General features: G+C 31.5%; 1 protein-coding gene across 3 annotated transcripts in view; it reads right to left on the minus strand.

Moving 5' to 3' along the window:
- snz (sorting nexin snazarus) overlaps positions 1-9,458 on the minus strand; it is a 38,581-nt gene extending 29,123 nt beyond the window's left edge. Inside the window, exons 1-6 of one of the 3 annotated variants that reach the window (XM_074185309.1) lie at positions 9,290-9,458; positions 8,985-8,997; positions 8,716-8,891; positions 4,789-4,923; positions 4,555-4,727; positions 4,294-4,471 (exon numbers count right to left, since the gene is read on the minus strand). In XM_074185309.1, coding sequence (XP_074041410.1) covers positions 4,294-4,471; positions 4,555-4,727; positions 4,789-4,923; positions 8,716-8,891; positions 8,985-8,997; positions 9,290-9,297 — 683 coding nt within the window. In that variant the 5' untranslated portion in view covers positions 9,298-9,458. Of the gene's footprint in view, positions 1-4,293; positions 4,472-4,554; positions 4,728-4,788; positions 4,924-8,715; positions 8,914-8,984; positions 9,217-9,289 lie in introns of those variants that run through there. The other 2 variants (XM_074185308.1, XM_074185310.1) reach the window with 2 other exon arrangements.

Here is a 9,458-nt window from a genome sequence, read left to right on the forward strand (position 1 = left end):
TTCTGTCTTTTTAAAGCAAAGTTTTCCTATTGTAACGTCTTCAAAGGTTTTCTCAGCTTTTCCTTCCTATGTGTATGACTTGATAAAATCGCAGGTGTCTGAACATAATGCGTACTTGACTTGGGGGGACGAGGTTGGGGTAAAAGAGATTGCTGAATGTATTAGCGGTACGTCGTCTTTCTCAAAGGTTTTTGGCAATGTACTAGATTTTGGGAATGACGTTGAAGTAAAAGGGATGGCCAAATCTAATAATGATTTGTTGTTTGTCCCAGAGGTTCCTAAAATTGAAAATGGCAAAACAGTAAAAGGTATTGTTTAATATTGTTTGATAACATAATCATTATAAACGACATTATCACATCTATATCAGTACTTGACTTTGATGTCCAGATAAATATCGTTGGTACAACATTATGACTAGGTACTTATTATCACATCATTTTCAAAATGACTGTGACATAAACAATAACTGCTTTTGTACAGTGTTTCTAATTTGTTAAGCAAATCAGGTCTGAAGCATGCTTCCAGCCAATTTTTTTCCCCTAGAATAAAAATCGTACAGATTGAGCAACTTATTAGGTACTACTTACCTTTCGGGATCTTTCGAGAATCTATAAAAGTTCTCACTACAATTATAGGCCTTGTTTTTGCAATCATTGAAGCAGCAAACATTTCATAACTTATTTAATAATGCCTTCTTACATCTCACATTTTCTAATCACTTAATAATAAAACAAACAACAATAATCAACTACAAAAACTAAAAACAATAATAACAACATCGAATAAACTGAACATAATATCAATTTCCGACCGTTTATTATAACTAATCCGATGCCCATGGAACTGTCAAATCCTTCGATACTACAGCACTGAACACGTTGGATGAGAATCTCATTCTAAGAGCAGTTGAAAGTCCCCGGCAACTCGGGCGGAACACGTGGTAAGATAGCCTACTAATATGGTTCTACTGTGGTAGAACCATTTTAGGTAATGGAAGTCCGAACTAATAAAATTCACCATGAAAACCACTTTCAAACTAACCATCAGATATCAAATTTTTTCAGTTATATACGAGGTTTGTCAAAAAATATTGATTTCATGCAACAGTAAATTTATTTTTAAAATTATCAGAAACTCTTTTTTATTATCTCCTTATTCGTTGAAAATTCTATAACCTCTACATCTCTTCTTAACTTCTATGTTGTAATTTTTTGACGTTTTATTAAAATAAATGATACGAAAAAAATTATTTATTTTGAAATAATTATCAACTACATGAATACATTTCTGATAATGTTAACTGCGTAACAAGTGTTGTAATAGTTATAGTTTGTCATCAATTCACTATTGCTTCAACATATCCACCTTCTCTCACAATACAGGTTTCGGTTCTAAAAGAAAATTCCCTCAACACATTTCTAATTATATTCGGAGTTATACACTGAATTATTTCTGTTAATAAATTTTTCCAGATGTTCTACATTTGTGAATGGCATGTGTTAATATACCTTGCTTGCTACCATGCTATTGTTCCCTTATTTATCTTTTTTGCATTACTCCTTCATCTATTTCAATGTCTTCTGTATCCGCACAACCAATCTTTACGATTGCTTTAGTTCCATCTAATGTCATTGCTGTGAGTCTCCTTATTTTACTTGGAACGTACATCTCTTTAATTGCTGCTATTAGCTTACTTTTATCAATAGAATCAAAAGTCTATAAAGAGCAATTCTATGTTCATCTTTTTCAGATAAGCTTTTTCTATAATTTGTTCAAGTGTATGTACAGCATTAACTGTAGACCATTATGTTTTGTTTCATACCATGTTACGAGTACATCTACATTCTCGTCTACCTTTTGTTTTCCCATAAATGATTTATTTGTCTCTATTCTGTATTCTTTTCTTGTTTGTTCTGTTTCAAATTTACTCATGTCCCATTTATCTTCAGGCATCCTTTTCTTCATGCTTTTTCATAATTTCAATCTTAATTTTGCAAGTTCCATAAAATGATTTGGGTCAGCACATAATATGTGTTGACATTGTTAATGAATGAATGTATTCTATTATTGATGAGGATATGATCAATTTGTGTTTTGTGTTGTTGATCTGGTTAAATTCATGTCACCTTGTGTTTTTTATATTTTTGAATTTCGTTCTGCTAATTATAAGATTATGTTGTGCTGCGAATTCACATGGTATCTGACTGTTTTGTTGCAAATTCGCATTGTATCTAACTGTGTTTTGTTGCAAATTCGCATAGTATCTGACCATTGTTATTTGTCTTGGTGTTTATTGTGTTCAACTATGTGTTCTATGTCCTCTCCTCTGCCGATCTATGGGTTAAAATCCTCTAGCAATAGTATCACGTCTTCTTTTGGTATTCTATCTAACTTCCCCTTCATCTCCTTATAAGATGCGTCTTTTTCCGCGTTTTCGATGGAATCATACCCATATAGCAGAGACATTTCATTAGCTTTGTTTGTATTCAATCTACCACTTATCATTCTGGATACCATCATTTTATTTCTTATTTCACCTAGTAGCATAAAAGCCACTATTCTTTTCTTCCGAATATATAATTGTGTAATCTTTTTTCTTAATATCAGCGTTTCATGATAATCTTATCTCTTGCAGAGCAGCTACAGCTCTCCCATATCTTTTTAATTCGGGCATCAGCTCCATCGTCTTGCCTTTTACTAGCATTGTATGTACGTACCATATACTAATTTTTAAGGCACTTTTTATTTATTTTTTCATTTCATGTTTTTTTTATATTTGCTTTCCCAATTCCCAATTATTATTTTTGTTTGTTTCATAATTTTGGTTATTTTGGTATCTGTTCCTAGATTTGACTATTTTATGGTGACTTTTCACTCATTGTTCGTGTCAGTTTAGTTTTTCCATCATATTTATGAGCTACTTGGAAAAAATCTATTTTATAGCTTCTCCCGTCGATTACCAATTCGTTATATTTTAGGTGTGCTCTATCTTCTTCAAACCTTGCCTTTTTTTAAAGAGGTAATAATTTCCTTCGTTCATACTATGTTCTCTTTGTATAATCATCCTCAATTCAAAAATTGTTTTCCAGTTAGTATCTGAAATTAACTTCTAATCATGATCTACACATCTTTCTAAAGAGTTCATCTTGAACTAAATTGCTTTATTTTTTCCCAAAAACTAATCGCATTATTGTTATTTTATCGTGATATTATAAAGAAATTTTATTTCACAATCCCGAAATAATGATCAGTTATTTTATTCAACTCTGCATTATCCCATATTTTTTAACGTACAGTAGATTTGTCTCCCCTGGTGACATAAAGTCGTAATGTTATGAAAGAAATGAATGCTTCGTCTTGTGATATTATCCAAGTTGGTGCTGATGAGCACAGAAACTTCGAAGAACACCACTGAGCATGATAGTATTCCATGGAAGTAAAATTTTATAACGATACTCTTTCATATAATATATTGTTCACCATCCCAATGAATGATATCTGTTTCAATTCCACAATGAATGTTTGGGCTTTTTCTTCTAGTTTATATCAAATTTTATACAAGATCTATACATTTTTGTAAAGAGTTTATTTTAAAACTGATTGCTTTCTTCCTTCCTCCGGAAGTTACCCACATTTTTTGTATAAAGCAGGAGAAGTAGAAAGTCAGAAAGCTTTTTTTTGTAATTAAATATGGAAATAAAACTTAATTCTTTGTACCTAATCTTATTGAAATGTAAGGTCTTGAGTTTTGCACTTGTTGACTCTACAGAAATTACAGTTACAAATGTCAAATGGATGTGAACGCATTTGAGGAGCTGAAGTCACGAAATTCCCAGATGCACTAACTAATATAAATCTGGTGTACATATTTTAATTATGTAAAGATGTTAACTTTACAGTAGCAAACTAATTTTAGTAAGAAATGAAAAGAAGTGTGAAATGAAACCGTTTATATATGTGAATATGATCCAATACTTTTCCAAAAAAAACCATTTTGCAACATTATTGGTTTCTAACAATGATATTTTTCATGCCTAAATACCATGACAGTACAAATAAAACCTCACATTTGAATTAATGCTGCTTGACATTAGAAAAAAGGAATTGAGTCCAAGAAATAAAATTGAACAGAATTGATACATTATTTTTTGAATTGTAGTTGCCTGATTTTTAAGAAAATAAATAATTGGTAGCTTTGAGACATTCCAGAGTTCTGGTGTGTAATTTTCTTCAAACTAACACTGCTAAATATTAGATTCTGTGGAATGCATCAAAATCAGTTATTTTTACCTGATTGATCTCAGCACTTGAATATCATCAATTTTATCAATTAAATCTTCAAAATTGTTAGCACTCTCAAGAGCCTTCTTTGGTAGGTCTACATGCACGTGATTTGCTTCAATATAGATTATGACATTGCGATTAAAGAAGTCTGGATCAGTGATGTTGTCAATCACTGGTTTAAGAACTGAAATAACAATATGCAATCAACACACCAATATGAAAACCCCAATACTAAGAAATAAATAGAAGGAAAATAATTTTTCTAACCTTTGCAACATAGGACTTCCCTCACGAAATATTTTGTTGGAGATAACGAATAGGTCCTTGGCAGTAGAAACATAATCAGTAGCTCACTTAGTGTACGTAGATACTCAAGTTCTTTCTCAGACGACATAACATGAGGAGAAAGTTGAAAGATCGGCGGCCGATCCGATTCGGCACTGAAATGGAAGGAAGTAAGTAATGGAAACAAACTAAAATTTGGATCATTTATCAACTAACACTACTGCTTTCGCCAATCTGATCCTCTCAAAATGATTTGTAATTTTCAGAACAATGTCTCCTGCTATTAGCTTAGCACGGTCTATTCTGGATAATTTCTCATGGAGTGTATTCAAGGCCCCCCATAAGTCATCCCTAAAATTATATTATTGTGTGACATTTTCATATATCAGTAAGTAATGCAATATATCGATGATTTACTGCATACATGTGGTAACTGTTGGATTTGCTAGTTTTTTTGATTGATTTGTGAACAACTATTTACAACTATCTCGACTATCTCAAAAGTTAACATGACCTTACAATAAAGAAGTATTGCTAGGTGAAATCAGAATATCAAAATAAATGGCAATATCAAGTAGCACATCAATTATTTCAACACTCCCTCCTTAATATTCATTATATTTCTAAAAACTTGAAATTAATTTTTACAGAGTGCCTTGATAAATATATCTGCAAGTTGTTCTTCGCTCGGTACAAACTCCAATTGAAAATCTTGCCCAAGTCGATCTCGCAAATAATGTACTTTTATTAAAGAGAACACCCTGTTCGTTTCATCTTTGAAACCAGAAAGATGTGTCATATGAATGTCTTCATCTAATCATTTGCTATTCATGAAAGCAGTTTTGTTATCGAATTATTCCAGTTCCATTTCACGAAATGCTGCAGCTCCAAAGATCAATCGTATTTTTTATTATAACATTTTGCTATCAACCTTGCTTTGTAAGATCCATTTGCCTTCTTTCTGAAAACTCATTTGTTATTTATTGCTTTTCTGATTTCTGGAAATGGAACTAAATCCATAGCTTTCTTCCAATGCTTTTGTTTAATTGCTTTCTAGAAATCAATTTCTTCTTCTACTAACATGCATACAAAATCTTTGAACTCCTTTGGTATTTTCAACAAATTTCTATATCGTACACCTCTTTCTTCGTTATGTTCATCCAAATATTTATCTTCTTGAACACATTATACATTTTCTGTGTTTGTGATGCACTATTTGGAACCTTTAGTTTAATAATGAATATAACTGGAGTTCTATCCCAACATCAAACCATTATTTTTAACACCTCGACACGTGTTTCAATCACCAAATGATCATCTTCAAGAAGAAGATTAATCTTCCTCTTGAAGATGATCACTTGGTGATTGAAATACGTGTCGAGTTGTTAAAAATAACGGTTTCTGTGTCACCTTTATTGTTTTCCTCGTGCCCTCCTGTTGTTTGAAATCACTTTTCATTTTTACTTTTGTTTTTCTTGAAAATATCATCTCTGTTCATTTCTATTCTCCTTTCATTTTGAAAATACATTCGGTATACATTACTTTCTTCTGAGTAGCCAACAAAAATACATTCTCTGCTTTCGTAATCGAATTTCTGCTAAGGCTTATGTATAGTATATAAAAAGTCAATTCGTATGGCATAAAAACTAAATAGTTACTGTACGTCGGCAGTTCCTTTGTATGGCATGGGCAGTGTGGTATAATTTACGAGGGCTAATCATTTTTTTTATGTGGGAGGTTTTATGTAGTACTAGTACTTTGTTGCTGTATCGCTGCTGTTCCAATGTTTTGACAGAATCAGAAACAACGAACTTAGGCGTGCGCAGCGTTATAGAACAATGCTTTCAAAAAAGTTTTCTACAGCGCCATCTAGTGGCGAGTTACAGAAAAATTGATAGCCTAAAAACCTTCTCTATGAAAAATTACTAATACGTGTCAAGTTTCATCACGATCGGTTGAGCGATATAAAAGTTTATCACTTACCAACCAACCAACAAACATCCATTTTTATATATATGATTAACTAGTAAATTTATTAGACCGAGTACATCAGTCTTTTATTTTGCTGTTCGGATTGACTTTGTATAGACTATATATACATAAACAGGATTCCCAAATATTTTCAAATTTTCAATTTTGAAGTTTTCATGGAATACTAGTTCATACAGAGTTTTTCCTGGTCCCTGTTCTATTCAACACATGGGTTGATGAGTTGATTGCTTCTGCCCAAAATGATTTTTCTAGTTATGCAAAATTTAGAAGAGTTCTAGTAGCTTCGATTAATGTCCGCCTCTCACGCCCTGCAGCTCCATTTTGTTCAGGACAATATGCAACTGTGAATTGATGTTGAATACCAATTTTTTACAGGAGTTTTTCGATATTTTTATTTTATAATTACAAACCGTTATCAGATCTGATTATTTTGATTTTTTCACCAGACATTTAAAATTTTGGAATAAACTGAGATAATCTTTCAAAAACTTCAGTGGCTTTCACCTCCATGGGACCGCAGACATCCATATTGCAGTTTTCTGAAGCCAATTTTTGATGCAAGGAATAAACATAATACTATAAATACTATTTGATTTCATGGTGACTAAACAAATGATATGGGTATTAAAAGTGCTCACAATAGCATGGAAATGTTACAAATAAATCAACAGTCTCAAACCTGCTTCTTTATGGAAACACATATCTCATTGTGGTCCGCTATTTTTTTATTCATCCATTAATTATGTTGATTTGTACATATCGAATTGTAGGTTTCTTGTATTTGTCAATATCAATATTTCAAAACCACTGTCTGCACAAATGATATTTTACTCTTCAGGAAGATTAAACTGAATTCTGTAATGTGTGATCAATCGATGAACTATAATGTAGCCGATCATTTTTCAGAATAACACATTCAGTTATTATTGATTCTTGCATTAATATTTAGTGAAATATAACATCAAACCTTATAATTCTATCCGATGAACTCTACTCTAAATGACATCTTGAATATAATACAGCCAAATCATTCATGTTAGGATTGATTAGTAGAGCCTGTAAAGACTTTGATTCAAATACTCTTGGGATGTTTTACTGTTCATTAGTTAGATCTTTGTTGGAGTATGTATCAATCATCTGGAGTCTCTATTATGGAATTCATAAAAGACAAATTAAAATTGTACAGAGAACCTTTTCAAGAATTTGTGCATTTAAAATATGTCTCATTTTATACAAAATAATAATATTGACTATGATGAAACCCTTATCCTTGGTAAATTGGATTGTCAATAGATAAACTAGAGTCAACAAGATTTTTCAAATACCGTTTTGTTCAATTGATTACCATTTTTTTTCTCTCTAGAGTCACTCCAATGTTGAGTTATGGGAATGAATTTCAACATGTATATATTTTTAGCTGTTCACCAAATACTACTAAGACACAAATAACACTATATCTTTATTGTGTTTTATATTTATTTCGTATTTTGTTCATACTTTTATATTTGTTATGAAATTTTCATTTTCTTAGCATTGTATTTGTCAAAATAAGTCTGAAGTCTGAATGAATGGATGATACATAAGTATAAGAAAATAAATATTTCAAAATGGAATCTTGAAACATTCATCTCTCACAAGGTTCTGGTAAATACCTATTGAAAAAGAACTACTTCCCCGGCTAATATCATGATGAATAATGAAATATATCCGACAAGACATTTATGCATGATACCTCACAAAAGTTAGACTTGCAGATGTTTCTCATACATTCAGAAGCAGCAGATCAGTTTCGTGGTATTCAGGAATGATGTTTGTACCTTGTCCTCTAATTTCTTTCCTACTGACATTTTTTATTGTTATAGTTACGGAGATAAGACCTGTTGTTTACTTTTGATTGAAATTGAACAGGAAAACTATTTCTGTCAGAAATTATTATTATTGTGCTAATACTATGTGGTGAGTGCCAAAAAGTAACAAGTGACGAAGTTTGGCACTCTTCACTACATACATGCTCTCTGTAAACTATGAGGTTTGATCAAGGAACACTACATTTTTATTTCCTGAAAAATTTCAAATTTTCAATTACAAGTATGAAGTAAATCAGCGATTAATTCTGAAAGTAGTATTACTAAGCTCATAATATCAACTCACTTGATATTGGTTCCCAAAGTATCCAATTCATAAGTGAAGTCTGTTAGATAGATCAAGATATAATCCCTAATCAAAAAGTCTAGTAGCTGCATTAGTAAACTGTCAACTGTTCGTCCAAAAATATGAGGTATGTGTGATGAAACTGCTTTCAAAGTGGGTGAAGTCTCATAATCCTTCTAAAAGTGGCATGAGCTCAAACTGTATTATCATCCATGAGACAACTTTAATTATGTTTCCTCTAGGTAATTGGTAGCATAAAAAAATCTTACCATAATTTTGTTTCTGAAATGTTCAGACTGCTTGAGGGTATGTTCAGCCCCCACTGTAGTTTTGTGTGGCAAAGAAAGCATAATATTCGTCCATAGAGCAGTAGTAATTCCTAATAATATGCTGAATATAAACAAACTGAGAAAGTAAAAATAATATAGGCATGATGGAGAAACTGCAACTATTCCACACAAAACAGATATTATTGATGTTAAATATATTATATGATTCATCCTGAAATACAGTTATTACTTCATATATTTCATATTAAATTTTGAATATTTATGTACCATTGGAAAATACTAACCCTATCATTTGGCAAACATTGTTATCAACCTTGATAACGCATATTTTAAATCCTAGAATATGATAATCGACAAGTGATGTCAATAAAATTTGAACCACTTTTCATCCGGTGATTCGTGATAAAATTCTAATATCAAACATGTATCAAATTTGACACGGAGTACCAAAAT

This window comes from Leptinotarsa decemlineata, unplaced genomic scaffold (assembly GCF_025532065.1).
Source record: "Leptinotarsa decemlineata unplaced genomic scaffold, Ldec_3_MD MMD2_tig00026369_RagTag_RagTag, whole genome shotgun sequence".
In the NCBI taxonomy this organism is placed as follows: Eukaryota; Metazoa; Arthropoda; class Insecta; order Coleoptera; family Chrysomelidae; genus Leptinotarsa; species Leptinotarsa decemlineata.